This window comes from Cicer arietinum, chromosome 4 (assembly GCF_000331145.2).
Source record: "Cicer arietinum cultivar CDC Frontier isolate Library 1 chromosome 4, Cicar.CDCFrontier_v2.0, whole genome shotgun sequence".
NCBI lineage: Eukaryota > Viridiplantae > Streptophyta > Magnoliopsida > Fabales > Fabaceae > Cicer > Cicer arietinum.
The window spans coordinates 49,709,125-49,729,197 of NC_021163.2; the positions used below are offsets into that span (position 1 = coordinate 49,709,125).

The 20,073-nt window shown below is 30.4% G+C and overlaps 1 protein-coding gene across 1 annotated transcript; it reads right to left on the minus strand.

Moving 5' to 3' along the window:
• Positions 1–213: 213 nt before the first annotated feature.
• Positions 214–4,875, minus strand: LOC101508229 (protein NRT1/ PTR FAMILY 5.2-like). Its single transcript, XM_004497816.4, has 4 exons — positions 4,659–4,875; positions 2,235–2,452; positions 1,175–1,740; positions 214–1,084 (listed from the first exon to the last, which is right to left on the minus strand). The coding sequence occupies exons 1-4, from the start codon at positions 4,777–4,779 to the stop codon at positions 214–216; spliced, it is 1,776 nt and encodes a 591-aa protein (XP_004497873.1). The 5' UTR covers positions 4,780–4,875.
• Positions 4,876–20,073: the final 15,198 nt, after the last annotated feature.

The window sequence follows — 20,073 nt, forward strand, 5'->3', positions numbered from 1 at the left end:
TACATAACCAGTGATTTGACATTCATTATTTTCCATACATAGTTCAGATGAAGGATAATAAACTCTTGCACAATAGTTGTAAAAAAAAAAACTCAAGACATATAATGGATAAGCTATATTACATTTTCAAAATTAGTTCTTATACCTGTTGCATTTTATGCCCTATTTCAATTTGTATAACGACAATTAAACTAGCTTTTAATGTGGATTCAATCAGTTGTCACTTAAAACTGATGATCTCTCTTTTAGCTCTGTTTCAAGCACTTTTAGGGAGTCAGAAACTTCAGCTCTATATAAATAGATTTTTGAGACAAATATGAAGAAGAAAAAGTTCAGGACATTTAGTGCTGCCAAAAATGCATAGTAGTAATCAAGATGGGAATCATTAAGGTTGTTCAAAATCCATCCTTGGTGACTATGTTTCTTGGTGATGTGTGAAACTGTTGAGAGAAGAGAAGTGCTAAGGAAACAACCAATGCCTGTGGTAGTTAAGGAATAGGAAGTACCGAGGCTCTTCATGCTTTCTGGTGCTTGGTCATAGAAAAACTCAATTTTCGCCGCCTCTAAAATGGCTTCAGCCATTCCCATAAGTACAAATTGAGGAGCCAAAATGAATATGCTCAAGGGAACTTGTCTTTCATTTTCAACTACACCATGTTCTTTGGCAACACTAAGTCTATGTTTTTCAGTCAAATATGCTACTATCATTATCACTATGTGGATTATGAATCCTATGCCCATCCTTTGAAGAATAGTAATCCCTCTGGGGTTCTCAGTCAACCTCTGCAGAATCTTGACAAAGAAACTTTCATAGAGTATGTAAGTGATAATCATGGTCAAAATTGTTAATGCAGCTAAACTTGATGGAGGAATATTGAAGTTTCCAATGGCTCTGTCAAGAGTAGTTCCTTGCTTTACAAAAAGGGTATTTATCTGAGCAATCATTGCACTAGGAATAAATGTAGCAACCAAAATGGAGGTCATCCTTAGCATTTGTTTGGTCTCCTCTACTTGTGTTATTGGACATATTCTCCACTCACTACTAGTACTTGAACCAGTGTCAACACAAGCCTTATTAAGGAACCTGCACATTCATTTGTTAATACAAGAACCAACATTTTTTCATAGCAAAACCATACATCAAGTGGATGAGAAAGTATGCTAGAATTTGTACCTAAATGTTGGAGTTGGATCAATCTTGAATTTCCCTTTCTCTCTGTACTCTTCCAAACTAAGCTCATATAGTTCTTTTGGGTCTTCAGGAACAACTACATTCCATTTCCTTATAGCTGCCACAATTACCTTAGCCATACTAATGATGGGACTTCCAGAGAGTAATTTGTGTCTATAGAAAGGTGTGCCTGCCAAGAATGTGATGATTGATATTGCAAATCCAATAGTTGGAATAGCATAACCAAGAGTCCAACCCAAATTATCTTGAATATACACTAGAACTGTGAATGCAAATAGTGAACCAGGGACAATGCATGACATCCACCAATTGAAGAATGAGAGCTTAAGTGCCTTCTCTTTAGGGTCAAAATCATCAAACTGGTCAGCACCAATGGTGGAAATGTTGGGTTTGGTTCCACCTGTTCCTACTGCTAAAATGGAAAGTGCAACATAGAACACAACTATTTGGAATGTGGAAGCTTCTTTGCATTTTGTCACATCCATTTCATGGCACTCAGGTGGCTTTAGGCTTGGAAGGGAGACTGATAGTGTAAGCAAACACATACCCTACAAGTCACCAAAACTCATGAATGATTTAAACCAACCCAAAATGATTAGAGGAATACAAACCAGACTTTCTTTTTAGCACTTTTTTTCTATAATTCTCATGTTATTATTAGGTGAAATTTATGTTGTTCATATCGCTTTGAAAATAAGTTTCAGTAAATGAGAAATGCGACTTACATAATTTAGTGGGATTGAAACAAATTTCTTTAAATAGCGAAAAAGATATTGAAAAGGGAATGAATAATGATTTGTTGCTAGTAGTTCTCCACGAGTTCACAAAATAAATTATCCCTAAACACTAATTAGGATATTATAACCATTGATAGTAAATATAAATATAAATACAAAATGTCCCTATATTCTATCAGTCAAGAACTAGTTCCATCAATTAATGACTATCTTTCACACAAATAACATAATTTCCAATTAGGTTTGGACATACAATAATAATTCACACAACCACTACACAATTTAAATGTAACTGAAAAACGTACCAATAAATAAATAAGGGACGAAATAACAAAAGTCCAATAACGGCCAAGGTGAGCATCAGCAACATAAGCTCCTAATATGGGAGTCATAAAAACAATTCCAATCCAATTGTTGACATTGTTGGAAGAGGTGACAGTGCCTTGGTGAAGCTTCTTTGTCAAATATACAAACAAATTTGATGATATCCCATAGAAAGCCATTCTTTCAAGTATTCCATACACTGCAGGACACATGCCATGCACTTATTTAATCGGTAATAAGGTTTGTAGTTTCATATTTTTTTCATGATTTATTTAAGGTTCTATTTTATATATTATTGATATACCTAATTCTCTTCTATATGTATATAACTATCCTTTTAACATGTTATATTTCATAACACAGAGTGGAGAGAATGAAAGGGCTTTGGGAGGAAAAGAGGAGAGAGAAAGAGATAATTTTTTTTACTTTGTTTGGAAACATTTTTGCAGAAAATTATAAGAGAATATCTAATTAATGTATTTTTAATTTGAGACTATTATAAATACATGAAAATAATTAGAACAATTTATGTAGAGTGGGAATCCGTTAATTCTAGGGCGTCTCTGAGATAAATTATTTGACTTAATAGCTCATTTTAAATTATGAATTATAAATTAAAAATTCACTTAAAATTTTATATAAATTAAAAATTTGTAACTATGTAAATATAATTATCAATATTTTAGTTATATTTTTTAAAAGTCTATTATACGTTCACTTAAAATTATTTAATGAAGTATCAATTAGTTTTAAAATTTTATAAAAATTTGAAAAGTCGATGTACTCAATAATTTTTTTAATTTGATAATTAAATTAATAAAATTTATTATTTATAATGAATTATTAAATAGAGTAGCTCATGTTAGAGTTACTCTTGAAGTTTACTTCTAATATAATTTTTGAGTTGTTTCATGTTCGAGCGAATATGTTTCATATTAAAACATATTTTTGACATCACATTTAAGATGGTTGACCATCCTTCCTCTAGTAATTATCTGAGCTTATTCATTATAAATATTATTTGCGAGTGCTAATAAGATTAAATCTAATTATCATCTCTAATTTTTCATTATAAATATTATTCGCGAGTACTAATAAGATTAAATTTAATTGTCATCCCTACAAACATCTGCATTAAGAAAGTCCGACTCAAAAAAGAGTCACTCTTTTTGACTTACTACACCACAAAAAGGCCCACTTAAGAAGTGATGCAATTTTTGTTGTTGCCAAATATTTACTCTTAACTTAAAAAAATCATTTACTCTTGTTATTTTCAATGTTAAAATAAAGAATAAGCAATTTCAATCCATTTTTAAATGATTCAGGATGTTATTATTAAAAATAAAAAGAAGTGAGTAACTTCAATGGAGCAAACTCTCGTATTGGTTATTGAAATTGTGAATCATTAATGAGAGATTTTTAAAGAAGATTTTTAAAATTGTAAATAATCACTCATTAATACATTATAGTTTAGTTATACAATATATATCGTCAAATATTTTAAATTAGTCCTAAACGTCGAATACATAAATTCATATTAGTCATTGAAATTAATTATGTGTTAAATTTAGTTCGTAAAAGTGTTTATTTTAAAGATCAATTTGATATTTTAAGGATTCAAACTTTAAAGATTAATTGAAAAGACCATGAATTATAAGTATTAGACAATGTCGTTGTTAGAGAAAGAAGAGGGAGACACAAACACAATGGTGATGTGTCGTTCAAGGGTGAGAAGAGGGAGAGAATAGGAGGCGACAATGAGAAGAGAGAGATAATGGGTGAATGTAAAAGACAGACAATTGAAATTAAGATTCCCAATTTTGGTATCCTTTGAAAAAATAATTTTATTTCTAATCTCTATTTTATTTTTTTATTAAAAAGATTTATTTAAAATATTGCGAGATCAACTTAATAGTATTAATATTTTTTTAACAGAAGTTGGACAGGTGAATCATTTTAAAATGAATCTGCATTTGCAGAGGTATTAACTAAGTAAAAAATCTTACCAAAATCAAAATCGAAAAATATTATAATTACAAAGATCAAAAACATATTTACCATTATTAAATCATCACAAACATTTGACTCTAATGATAAATATATTAATGAATTCTTCTAACTTGTAGTGCAAAACTTTCTACATAAAAATTAAACTCAATCTAAATTAATATGATGCAATGATTACAATTTCACATATTCTTTTTGAATTTACTTATTTATTTATTAAAAACATCAAATATTTCGAGAAAGTATTTGAGAACTTTTTCACATTCAGTCCTTAACTTAAATGAAGTAATTTTATAATTCAAGTGATGTTGCCTATTCTGGTTAGAGAAAAAAAAAGTAATTTAAAAAACAATACCCTACATGAAAATGATCATAAAATTTTGTGAGAGAGAGGCTACCAACTATGAAGGAGCAAGCTTTCCAACCACCTGTTTTGGATTTGAGAACAGGTTTTCCTTTAAGATCCACAGTTCCATCTTGTGTGTATTCATTCACGATCCTATTCTCTTCCATAGGCATAATATATATTTTTTTGGAGCAAAAATATTTTTGTTTTCTCCATCAAATTGAAATATATGCTAATAATCATTAATGTAAAAAAAAACTATAAGCTAGTTATCTTAATAGCGACGGGTTCATTTTCCAGAGGCCAAATATAATGTCAATGTTGAATGTAATCAACATCAATAAAAATTGGTGTTTGGCCTTTTTTTTTTTTAGTATAAATTTGATATTTGGCTTATCATTACATCAAAGGGGCTAATATATTAAGTGTTTGAGCTATTAGATCACACCAAACCATAAATAGAGTATCTTTAGTATCTGAATTTAAAAATTGTTGAAGTCTTATATTAAAAAACTCTTATATATTGAGTAATTTTCAACTTTATAAATATTAAAGTCCCACATTGGATAGAAAATATATATGAATTTGCTTTCACCACTACATAAAGAGTGTCATACTATTGTGAAAAGTACACCAAAGTAAAGTTCGATGCATTTTCCTACTTTCGTCAAAAGTACAACAAAGTAAAGTTGAATGCATTTTTCAACTTTCTCTTTTCTCCTTAATTTTTTTTTTCTGTTCGATGAATTGCCAAACCACTTCTCTCCTTTCTGTCCCTGATTTTAGTGGTTCTAATACCACTTTCTTTTAGAGCGGTTTTTATGTTGTAGTTCATTCTATTCTTGGGTTTTTTTGTACTATAATCTTTTTGATTTATGAGTGGTCATGGTACCATATTGCGAATGACTTTAATCGCCATACCGCCACATTGAGAGTGACTTTAACCGCCATATTGGGTTTAACCTCCATATTGAGAGTGATTTTAACTGTCATATTGAGGGTATAATTGAATGTATAATTATAGATCGATTTTCTACGGTGTAGTAAAACTCTGATACAGTTTATCTTGGTTGTTTCATTATGGGGACCGCGAAACGTCTTAAAGAGAGCGATCTAGTTCACGACTCAACCCAATAATATCTTCAGTGACATACATTTATTTTTGACACAATTTTTCGAAACTAAAAAGACAACAATTTTAAGACTTTTCTTTTTGTCATGTCAACCAAAGAGATTACTGGATCTAGTTCCTCTGATTTCAATAAAATATTTTATTATGACAAACAAAAAAGGATAAGAAAGCTGAAGAATTAACCCATGGGAGGATAATGATTACCTACCTCTATAAGAATTATATTCTTAATGGACTTGCTGATGATCTGTATGACTACAACAATTCCAGCAATATTGTGAGCTGCTAACTCAAGTATCAAATGACCAATGACAGATCCGTGGAGGATTACTCCCATGAAATTCAGAAGATAACTCACGAGTTCATCTATTAAGGCACGTAACTCATGGCATGCTTAGATTAAATGTTTGAATTTAACAAAATGTATCTTCTACTTACATGTTGTGTGATTTTAATATTTGACATGCTAGAATCTATCATGTGAACACATATGATTTCAAATTTAAGTAACTTAGGTTCAATTCCGAAGTTATCTTTAAATAATTTTGAAAAATGTGATTTTTGTGGTCAAACTAAAATAACAAATAGTTCACATAAATCTGTAGTTAGAGAATCTGAGTGTTTAGATTTATTACACTCTAATATATGTTAACTTGATGGGATGTTAACAAGAAAATAAAAATATTATTTTATCACTTTTATTGATGATCATTATGAATATATTTTTGTATATCTAATGAAAAATAAAAGTGAAGCGTTAGATATGTTTAGGATCTTTGTAGCTAAAATTGAAAACCAGTTTAGTAGAAAGGTGAAGATGTTTCGTAGTGATAGAGGAACCAAGTATGATTCTAGTTTGCTTAATGAGTTTTATAAATTGCATGGAATTCTATATGAAACATCTGCACCATATTCGCCTAAAATGAATGGTAATGCTGAAAGAAATAATATAACTCTTATTGAACTAGTTGTTGTTATTATGCTTAATACTAGTGTTGCATCTCATTGGTTGGGGAAACTTTATTGAATGTTTGCTATGTTTTGTATAAAGTCCATAAATCTAAAAATAAAACATCTCCTTATGAGACAGTGAAGAAAAGACAATCGAACTTTTCTTATTTTTGAACTTGGGGTTGTCTGAATTATCTCAAAATCCCTGATCTCAAACGAATTAAACTCGTCAGTAGAGCCTGTGAATGTGTATTCATTGGGTATGCAGTAAACAACAAAGCGTATAAATTTTACGACCTAAACGTGAAAGTGATCATAGAGTCAAATGATGTTGTCTTATATGAATATATATTCCCTTTAAAATCGAGAAGTAGTGAGGGTAGAGAACCAAGTCACTTTCCTGTGACAAATATCACTGAAAGCTGAAAATAAGGAGAACCCAAAACTCGAAGAAATAAGATAGTCAAAGTTGCTAAAGATTATGGACCGACTTATACGACTATACCTTAGAAGAGGATTCTGCAAATCTTCAAGAAGCTTTGTCATCATTCAATGCAGATTTATGGCAAGAAGTTATAAATGATGAAATGGATTCTCTAGAGTCTAGCATAACCTAACATTTAGTATACTTGGATCCTGATTGCAAACCGATAGGTTGTAATGGATTTTGAAAAAAGAAACTAAAACCCGTTGGAACTGTTGATAAATATAAGGCTTGCCTTGTAGCCAAATGTTTTAGACAAAGAGAAAATATAGATTTCTTCGACACCTTTTCACCGGTCACTAGAATAACATCCATTAGGGGTACTTATTTCACTAGCATATATTCATAACTTAGTGATACACCAAATGGATAGCAAAACTACTTTTCTAAATGGTGATTTGGAAAAAGAAATCTATATGGAACAACCTGAATGTTTTGTGTTTCATGGACAAGAAAACAAGGTATGTAAGTTAGAAAAAAAAATTTATGATCTTAAATAAACTCATAAGCAATGGCATGAAAAGTTATCAAACTTGATTATACTTAATGAGTTTAAAGTGAATGAAAGTGAAAAATATATTTATTACAAATCAGAAAATGGCATTTGCACTATCATATTTCTCTATGTAGATGACCTACTCATATTTGTCTCGAACATTCATGCTGTAAATATTATGAAATCATTGTTGTGTTGCAACTTTGATATGAAAGACCTCGGAGAAACAAGTGTAATCCTTGGAATCAAATTACTAGGTCAGAAAAGGGAATTTCTTTGGATCAGTCTCAATATGTTGAAAAGATCCTAAAGAATTACAAATAATTTTCTGTAAACCTACTGGAACACCATATGGTCCATATGATCTATGTGTGAAACTTTTCAAAACACTGGTGAAAGTGTTAGACAAATTGAATATGTGAGCATCATTAACAGCCTCACGTATGCCACTAATTGTATTAGACCCGACATTGCCTTCGTTGTGGGACTATTGTGCAGGTTTACCAGTAGACCTAGTATGGAGCATTGACACGCTATCAAAAGAGTCATGAGATACTTGAAAAGGACCATGAGTCTCAGATTACATTATCAAATATTTCTTGTCGTCCTTAAAGGATACATTGATGTTGATTAAAACATTTTATCAAAGGACTCCAAAGCAACCAGTAGGGGTGGGAATAGGTCAGGCCAGGCCAGGCTTTGAAAGGCCTGAGCCTGGCCTACGATGAATTTTTTAGGCCTAAGCCTGGCCTACGGCCTATCATGGCCTGGCCTGTAAGCCTATTTAAAAGCCTTATTCGCATTAAAATATTTTTTAAAAAAAAAAGCAGAAACAAACACCCTTTAAACCCTAAAAAATGAATTTTGGTTTAAAAGATAAAATTTTCATTGAAACGCACATATTATTATCTGTCAAACAAATACTCTCAAACAAACTCAAATTATTACCTCTAAACAAATCCTCTCAAACAAACTCATATTCAATACTAATAATAAACAATTAGGGTTTTCAAGTTTTATATACTGCTAATATATATGGAAGATAACAAATAACTAGTATTGATTTTTATAAAATATAAAGGTAACAAATAAATAATATTGTTTTTTATGAATAATATGTTGCTTACATACCTGATGTGCAATAGGGCAATGGAAATTAAAAAGAAAAAAAAAGGGGGAAATGAAGTAAATAGTATATATATATATATATATATATATATATATATAGGCCGGCCTGTTAGGCCTAATAGGATTTTTTATAAGCCTGAGCCTGACCTATTTAATTAAATAGGCTTTAAAAACAGCCTGAGCCTGACCTTTTTATTAAACAGGCCAGGCCAGGCCAGGTCATAAGTAGGCCAGGCCATAGGCCCCTGACGGACGGCCTGGCCTATTCCCACCCCTAGCAACCAGTGGTTATATTTTAGTATAGCTAGTGGTGTTGTATCTTGGAAATTGAAGAACAGACGATATTGGCTTAGTACACTATGGAGTCTCAAATGATAGCACTAGCTACTAGTAGTGAAGAAGCAAGTTGGTTGAGATGCTTGCTAGTTGAGATCCCTTTATGGGAAAAACCTATGCCATATGTGTTGATTCACTGCGATAGTATTGCGGCTATTGCAAAGATTAAGAATTGTTATTACAACGGTAAGAGATGACAAATTCATCGCATGCACAATGCTGTTAAATAGTTACTTTCTAAAGGAGTTGTTATGTGGATGATGTACGCATCGATGAAAATTTAGCAGATCCTTTTACGAAGGGTTAGCTAGAGAGAAAGTCCTAAACACATCCAAAAGTATGAGACTAATGCCTATATAGTCACTCATGATGGTAACCCGATCTAAAAGACTAGAGATTCCAAGAATTAGGTTCAATGGGTAATAACAAGTCGTGAAGTGATATGAGATGAACATGTTATTATAAATCAGAGAAGCATGATTCCTGAAGCGATGTTATGATGAGATAATATAAACTCTTAATGAGATCTATACTCCATGTGTAGTGGAGTACTTAGCTACATGAGTACTCTTGATAAACTAACCTATGTGAATGTAGAAGTGGGGCCACTTTCTATGGAATTTTAAGGCAAAATTCCTAGGACATTCACTATATTAAGATAAACGTGCAAGACCATTAATGTACGAGCTTTTGAGAATACACTATATGAAAAGGTTGTTTGTGGGATTGATGTTAGAGAAAGAGTTCAAGACTACAAGTTACTCTTGTTGAATCCGAATCTTACTTATTAAGGAAAAGTTCAAGTCATGAGACACATCTGCTTATGCACAATCTTATAGAAGCGTTTAACGCTACTTCAAATTTTTTTTTTAATTCAAGTAGAGGATGGTTGGAACATAGAGTATGTTAGTGTGTGAATTTAAAAATTATTGAAGTCCCACATTGGAAAACTCTCATATATTGAGTAGTTTTCAACTCTATAAATACTAAAGTCCCACATTGGATATAAAACATATGTGGATTTTCTTCCATCACTATATAAAGAGTGTCAAACTATCGTGAGAAGTACATCAAAGTTGAATGCATTTTCCAACTTTCTCTTTTCTCCCTATTTTATGCTCTATGTATTTCCGAGCCACTTCTCCCCTTTCTTTTCGTCCCTTCGATTTTAGTGGTTTTAATACCACTTTCCTTAAGAGTTATTTTTATGTGGTAGTCCCCCTTTGATTTTTGAGTTTTCATAATACCACTGTTCGTGGCTTTTATATTGTAGTTCCTTTAGTTTTTGAGTTGTCATAATATCAATGTCTTTTTAGAGGGGTTATTATGTCGTAGTCCATTCGATTTTGAGTGGTATTAATACCACAATCCTTTTTGAGCGATTTTTATGTCGTAATCCTTTTGATTGGGCTATTTTGATTGGGCTATTGTGAGCGGTTTTTATGTCATAATCCTTTTATAAGGGTATAATTCTAGAATGATTTTTTACGATGCAGTAGGACTCCAATACAGTTTGTCTGGGCTATTTTATCTTGTGACTTTGTGGTTGATAGTTTGTCTGCCTTGCACAATTTGGGAAGTGCCGCAAAACATTTTACAAAGTGCGACCTAGTACGCGACTCAACCTAGTACTATCTTCGGTGATATAATTTTTTTTTAAAGTCTATTTTAATTTTTAAAATACTACTATACAAATTATATTTGAGGTAATGCTTGCATCTTGACATTTGTTATCAACTATTAATATCTTTAGACCCTTTCTCGATGTCACTCTTGAAATAACAATATATAGTTGTTCATGCATGTGAGAACATAGGTTGTGGTAGATAAACTTCTACGTAGTTCAAAACATTGTCCATGAATTTTATTAATATTAATTACAAAAGAAATTACCAAAAAGTTGTCTTTGTTAAAATTTGAATGGGATATTCCTTCCTGGTAGAACTTTAATTTCCGGAACATATTTCATATTTTCCATTGCACAATCTAGAATCTTGGTTTATATTTCTCAACAACATGGTCGATACTTCACGTTAAGTTTCAAGACACGATTTTTAAAAAAAGAAGAAGAAGGCAAGTGAGGCACTGCTTACTGATCATATCACAAATTTGCCTAATCATGTCCCTAGTTTGGCTTGGTAAAAAAATTACTGTCATTCAACCATCTGGACCTAGTTTAGCACTAGATTATCAAATTCTCTACATCCTCACAAAAACATGAATTTTGGTAAGTTGCCAAAAGGCCATGTTCCACTGTCTTGACCTAGCAAGTAATCATCATATTCTTCACCTCCACCTCCTCACACAAACACGAATTTTGGTATACTATCAAAAGGCCATGTTCCACTATATGGACTTAACACTAGATTATCAAATTTTACCATTTATTTTTTAGGTTTAAATATATTTTTTATCCTTGCAAATATATTTCGTTTTAATTTTAGTCCCTGTAATTTTATTTTGTTTGATTTATACCATTGCAAATTCTAACAAGTTATAAAAACAGTCATTGATGAATCTTGTTTAGTACAGAAATGGTGACATGATTAATTTTGGATGAAGTGATATGTGGTGACTGTGTAATTGTTGTTGACTAGGCAATATTTAATATTTAAAATTACAATTCATTTTATGAACTCATTTAATCATTTAGATAAAAACTTAAAACTAATTAATTAAATAATAAACCGATTAAACAATAAAAACTTAATAATCTTCATCTTCAACCCCAATTTTTTTAATAAAAAATCAACAATGTTCATCTTCAACCCTAATTTCTTCATCTTCAAATCTTAAATTCACAAATTTAAATCCAAACCCTAAAAATGATAATATCTCATTTTTCTTGCACTACACCTAAGTGGCTAGTGGGGAGAATGAAGGTGCACATCGGTCCTTGAGATCACCTGAAGTGTACGATCCCAACAAAAATTGTTTATTTTAGATATGAGCACTGCAATGGTTCCTTTCATTGAAGTTGTCTTTGATGGGAAGTGGTTCCTGTAGGGACTTTGTTCTCATCGACAGGTTTTGAGTGAGGTTTATCTGCCAAAGAATGATAGTTGGTACTTTGTTCATGATGGAATGGTTTCTGGCTGGAGAAACCCTAGTGCTACCCTTAATGGAAATCTTTATGCTTTAGACTGCAAGGATGGCTGCAAACTTAGGGTTTATGAAGAGGCTACAAATTCATGGAGCAAGCATATTGACAATAGAATGCATTTAGGGAGTTCGTGAGCTTTGGAGGTTGTTGCCCTTGTCCCCCTCAACGGGAAAATTTATATTATCCAAAATAATATGAGCATTTCTATGGTTGATGTTTCAAAACTTAAAGATTTGAAAGGATCTTCCGCTGAATGCATTAGATTATATGTGGTTATGACAAAGATTAAAGGTGTAGTGCAAGAAAACTGAGAGATTATAATTTTTAGGATTTGGATTTAGATTTGAGAATTTAAGATTTGAAGATGAATAAATTAGGGTTGAAGATGAACATTGCTGCGTTTTTATTAAAAAAATTGAGGTTAAAGATGAAGATTATTGAGTTTTTATCATTTAATTGATTTATTGATTAATTAATTAGTTTTAAGTTTTTAACTAAATAATTAATTGAGTTAAAAAATAAATTTTAATTTTAAATATTAAATATTGCTTAGTCAACAACAATTACATGGCTACCATGTGCCACTTCATTTAAAAGTAGCTATGTCACTTTTTTTTACAACAAACAAATTCATAAAAGACTTTACTAAAATTTGTTAGAATTTGCAAGAAAATAAATTAAAAAAACATTACGGGAGCTAAAATCAAAACAAAACATCCTTATAAGGACTAAAAATATATTTAATTTTTTTTTTATTATTGATATAATTTATTAATACAATAACTTTTGTGTATATTAGAAGCCTAGATGCAATTGAGGCGGTTGGTTTAGCATAGGTTTACATTAAAAACGGAATTCAGTCCAACATATCTCAATCGAATCTGGACTATGATGGTTAAGGAAATTTATTTACTAATATTAATATGATTATGTATTTTAATGATTTTGTTATAATTGTACAAAATATAAAATTTCATTTTTAGTAAAATTATAATTATTGTATTTGAGAATGGAAAAAAAAATTCAATTTGTATTCACTAATTGTATCACATTTATTAAAAAATTAATGTGAGTAAAATAAAATTAAAAAAGAAGACTATGATATACTTTTAGGTAGGAGTGTATCTGGGTTGGATTGGGCCATTTTTGACAAAACCCGATATCCGACTCAATCAATTATCTTTGGATTTGGTTAAGTTTTAAACCGATATTTTTTTCATTTAACTCGAACCGACCCGACTCGATCAAGAACGCATTGGGTTGGGTTGATGAGTTATACATAAATAATAATTTGTTTTTTATTTTACGAAAAACTATATTGAATGAAAATATATTTAATACTTGAATGTCTTCAAATTGTTAAATCAATTACCCGAACCACATATAAGCGAGTTTCATCGGGTTGAGTTGGATTGGATCCGAAAGTGATTGGATACGGGTAAAAATCGGGTTGGGTTGAGTTGGGTGATCGGGTTGGCGGGTCGACTTACACCCATGTACACCTCTACTTTTAGACGTGAAATAATAAATTATCAAAAGTATCTAAATAATTTTTTTATCTACACCCCTACTTTTAGACGATACATAATAAATTATCAAAAATATTCAAATAATTCTTTTATCTACTTCACAAGGTCACTACAAAAAATAGAAACGTTTAAAATATATAACATAAATTTTTTATCTACTTCACATTGAAATATAAGTAACTCCCCTCACCCTCCCTTTTATTGTGTTTCTCTTTCTATATAAGCAGCATCTTCATAGCATAATTATATTTTATTTTACCACACTTGTTACACAAATTAGAGATTGAAATTTCAAAGATTTATTTGGTTGGTGTTATGTCTTTTTTGTTCTTTTCGTTTGTTTTTAGTGATCATATTACAAATTTGCCTGATCGTGTACTTCATTTGGCTTGGTCAAAAAATTACCTTCCTTCTCATATAAACTTGAATTTTGGTATGCTACCAAAAGGTCATATTCCACCATTTGGACCTAGCACTGGATCTTCATATTCTCCACCTTCCCCTCCTCGCAGAAACATGAATTTTGGTATTTTACCAAAAGGTCATGTTCCACCATCTAAACCTAGCACTAGATCATCAGATTCTCCACCACCACCTCCTCACACAAACTTGCATTTTGGTATGCTACCAAAAAGTCATGTTCCACCATCTGAACCAAGTACTCAATTATCAGATTCTCAACCTCTTCACAGAAATATGAATTTTGGTAAGCTACCAAAAGGCTATTTTCACCATCTAGACCTAGCAAGGGATCGTCATATTCTTCACCTCCACCTCCTCACACAAACTTGAACTTTGGTGTTTTACCAAAAGGTCATGTTCCACCATCTAAACCTAGCACTGGATCCTCAGATTCTCCACCACTACCTCATCACACAAACTTGCATTTTAGTATGCTACCAAAAGGCTATGCTCCACCATCTGGACCTAGTACTAGATTATCAGATTCTCCACCTCCTCACAGAAACATTAATTTTGGTAAACTACCAAAAGACTATGTTCCACCATCTAGACCTAGCAATGGATCAAAATATTATTCACCTCCACCTCCTCACACAAACTTGAATTTTTGTGTTTTACTAAAAGGTTATGTTCCACCGTCTAAATCTAGCATTGGATTCTCAGATTCTCCAACACCACCTCCTCACACAAGTCTGCATTTTGGTATGTTACCTAAAGGCCATGTTCCACCATCTGGACCTAGCACTAAATTATCAGATTCTCCACCTCTTCACAAAAACATAATTTTGGTTAGGGATGAGAATATGCTATCACTTAGTAGTCGTTTCAATTAGGCTATCACTTAGTACTCTCGTTCCATATTCAGTAGTCGTTTCATATTCTTCCCGTTCTTTTCTTCTCTCGTTCTTTTCAAGTTCAATCATTTATATTATTATTTAATTACTATACTATGTAAGATTTCAATATTTACTATTAAAAATCTTATACTATGTAAAATTAGTGCGTTTATTTCAGGAAAAAATCTATTCTTCGAAATCAAAAATCATTTTGTTAGAAAAACCATTTTTTGTTATATATATATATATATATATATATATATATATATATATATATATATATATATATATATATATATATATACACTGATATTGGTATGTAGAGAGGATCATGTAAATTGATATGGATAGAGCATCATATGTGTATAAAGACTAATTATGGATTCATTTTGTTTTCTTGAAAGGTTGTTGCATTGCAGACATGTTAGTCATTATGTTATTATATTTGATTATAATTTTATTAGTTTTCCTTGTATATAAAGGCCTAATTTAGCCTATTTTAAAAAATGTAAAATATAACCTTTAAATATTTTAATGTGAATAAGGCTTTTAAATAGACTTTCAGGTCAGACTAGACTTTTAAAAAGACAAGACCAGATCGAAAAAAAAAAAAAAAAAAAAAAACTATGATAAGCCGTAGGCCAGACTTAAGCCTAAAAAATTATTTGTAATCTAGTCTCATGTCTTTCAAAGCCTGGTCTGACCTATTCTCAATCCTAATTTTGGTAGGCTTCCAAAAGGCTATGTTCCACCATCTAGACCTAGCAAGGGATTATCATATTCTGCACCACCACCTTCTCGCACAAACTTACATTTTGGTATGCTATCAAAAGGCTATGTTCCACCATCTAGACCTAGCACTAGATTATTAGATTCTCCACCTCCTCACATAAACATGAATTTTGATAATAATAGGATTTACTATTATGTATTAAAGAAAAGTTAATCACACAAATTTATTATCAAATAAATAAGAAAGTGGAAATCGTGTTATTATTTGTATTTTAAATGTTATCATATTGTAAAATCAATTTAAAAGTTTGGATGTTCGTTTATAAGTTTTGTAGATGTTATTTCGATATAAAAAAAAAGAGATATTATTTCTCTTTTTGATAATATATATATATATATATATATATATATTTGGTGAAAAAAATATAATCTGTTCTAATATTATTATTTTTTAACAAAACCTCAAGACTCTTAGGATGGAATTAGATCCACTCTGCACAAAATAATTGTTTGTTTTTGAAAAATAAGAATTGAATCTTTAATGAACGTTCATTTTCATTATCAATACTAGTGGTGTACATATCCGTGGAATGCACTGGATAAATTTTAGGAAATGGCATTTTTTTGTTATTTATATTATAAATATTTCATACTTATTTAACAAGAATGAGTTTAAAAAAATACTTTATAATTGATCCTGGCACCATAGACCTCTTTATATAATATCCCATTAAATGCTAATGCAAAAATAAAAAAATAAAATATTAATTACTTATTTTTGGTCAACAAATAATAATAATAATAATAATAATAATAATAATAATAATAATAATAATAATAATAATAATAATAATAATAATAATATTAATAATAATAATAATAATAATAATAATAATAACAATAATAATATTATGGACGTCAACAAAATTTAATAAATGCAGTCAAATTAACAAATTGAATTATATAAATAATTAGAAATTATTATAAATTATTATTATAACAAATTTAATGAATTTTGAAAAAATTAAAAGTAAATATAATGAATGAAAATTTGAATTAATAATCAGAATATGAATTGATTTTTCAATAAATTTTCGTTGGCACAACAACATATGGCTACCAAATTTGTCATTTTGTAGTAGTAATTTTTTTATAGGAAATAATTTTTCCATTCATTCAAAATTTTCAATAATTTTCATTATGTGAGTGATTCAGTATATTATACGTAGCTATTAAAAGAACTTTCATCATAATTTTTTGTCAAATTTTTCCGACAAGTTTGGATGTCTGTATATTGAGAATCATAACCCTAAAGTTCGAAAAGACAAAGTTTAAACAAAATTCGATTTATTCTGTTTTTTTATTTTTTATTTTTATTTTTATTTTTTCTGACTGAAATTCTTCTTCTATTCTTCCAAATTTATTTATATTATTCTCTCTCAAATATAATGTTTCTTAAGTGTTGGTTAGAGTTGTTCGTATATGATTTTTAAGAGACATTAGTCATAACAAATTATTTTTTTGCTTTTAAAAGCTCTTTATTTTATTTTGTTTTTGTGTTTCACTATCAATCTACATAAATGATCAATTTTTCATTTAAATAATTTAAACCCCATTTAACATGCTATTGGGAGACTTACTTTAATATATATTATGTTAATAATTAAAAATTAAATTAATAAAATATATCGTTTATATTCAACTATTAAATAGAGTTATTTAATTTGGACTTAGTCCTCAAATCTTCGCTCATAATGATTACATTTATTATATTAAACTTTCGGTAAAAGAAAAACCTTAAATAACTTATAGTATTTATTTAATGATTTTACTTATTAATATCAAATAATAAGAGAGGTTAGAAGAGAAAGAAATCAAGTTTACTTAGTAAGTAAGCCCAACTATAAGTAGACCAAGATTGAAGATAAGATACATGGGAACATACTACATTTGAGTAGGGACAATAGAGTAATTATAATGTTTTCTCATTATAACCTTGTCAATCCCTTTTTAGACATACACATGTTTTCGCATTATAACCTTGTCAATCCCTTTTTAGACATACACATAGAAGAAGAACTTTACCCGTTAAAAATAAGGATAAATAACATTGTTGACATTTTAAAACATAAAAGATTAAATTGTCACTTAAAATTAAAATAAAGGATCAAATCAGAAGAAAAAAAAAAAGATAAAGACTAAAACGTTAACTGAAATTAAGTTAAGGGACCACAGGTGTTATTTAGACTGAAAATAAAGATAAACCTTACCTGTTGAAAATAAGAAGAGGAAGAAGAAGAAGATAAACTTTACAAGTTGAAAATAAACCTTACCTGTTGACCATCACATAAATAGAACCACAAACAAAAGTGTAAATGAAGGCGTGGATAGTGTCACAAACATCAGTGGAGGAACGAAGACAATTGAAAGAGAAAAATTACTGATATTGATCAAATAGTAACTTTACCCAACAAATTAGATTAGGAAAATTAATATTCACATTTGAGTCGATACATAAACATTCAACAACGTATGAATTCTCAACTTGTTAAGAATGGTTTAATTTTCAAATTTCAAAAGGGAATTAACAGTGGAAAAACATATATATGATGACACATTTTAGGAACAAATTTGAAAAAAAAACAACGGCCGCATTATCTTTGTTATTTTTGAATTTCGAAAAACTTTGAAAAAACAGTCAACCACGAAGACGTTTCGAGGCACTGTCCAAATTGTGCAAGATAGACTATCAACCACGAAGTCCCTAGGATAAAACAACTCATATCACTATATCAGAGTTCTACTGCACCGTAATATGGCAGTCGAATGACTACCACTCGTAATATGGCACTAAGACCACTCAAAAGAAAAAGAAGAAGTGAGTAGGAAGAAGGGAGAAGAGAGAAAAGCCTCAATTACGAAGAGCTTTTGGTGTGCTTTTCCAACTGAGGAGAGCACTCTATTTATAGAGGAATTCAACAACTGCATCAAAGAGAAAAGTATGATCCATTATGTCTGATCCACTAAACGTGTGCTCCGTCATTCAGGTTTTGACCACAAAAACGTGCGCCACATTTTGTTTGACCACAAAACGTGCGCTCAAACTTGACTTAGGTTTTTGACCGGGAAATAACTGACGCGTGAGACCAGCAATTAGTGTTTTGACCAACAAAACTAATGCGCGAAATAGGGGGCAAGGAATTGACTAGATCAGATGTTGAATGTTGACTCGATGGAGGGCAATTACATAATTAATGTATCGATTAAAGATAAAAACGCAAGCATTCGTTTAATTAAATAAATAATTAATTTATTAATTTTTATATGCTAAAAAATAATACACCACTTAGCCAAAGCCAAAGCCCAAGCCCAAGCCCGGCCAGACCGGACAGACGACGACACGCACGTGGTGGTCAATTTTGCATGCGTTATTCCTCCTTTACAAAATTAGGGTACCCCTTGGGGCACACCCCAAGTACCATACCTCCACCATATATACCCTACTAGTGTGTGGTATCCCTCCTATGTGGGACTTTCTTATTTTTGAATTCACAACAATACTAGCTCTCTCTTATTAATGTCATCATTATGACCAATAAACTTCCATTAAAATCGTCATCATTTCGAACAATTTTGATCAACAACAATTCATCTAGCTTGTAGTACCCTAATTTTGTCCATTTTGAAAACAAATATAAAAAAGGAAATATGTATTTAAAAAAGGAAATAAAAATAATTGCAATAAATAATTTTATTATGTATCATAAATTTACATTTTTATCTAATTAGAGTTTTAAAACCAAATCAAATTACAAACTAAAATAAAGGCAAAAATAAATTACAATAAAATTTAAATCAGATCAAGCCAGCCTTGCTATGTTGACTTTGTTCACTGCCAAACTCTGCCATGTTGATGATGACTGCCATTGATGCACAAGCCATGCTTATGGGTACATCTGTTCCTGTTTTAACTGAATTGAGAAACATAAAAACATAATTTTTTAAATCAGTCTTGGTACACATTGTGCAGAACAAAGAGACAAAGTTTTGAGTTTAAAAAATAAACTAAAGGACAAATTAAAGCTCAGCAACAGAACATATCAAAGCATGTAAATCAAAATCATGAATGCATCAGAGGTGTAGAAAAAAACGCAGATGATGAGCAAAGGAAAAAAAACATCAAACAGGAAATAGATAGAACAGAGACACAGCCAAGAAAACAACTAATCAGATAAAAAAACTCTATAAATACATCTGTTTTTTTTACAAAGAGGGGGG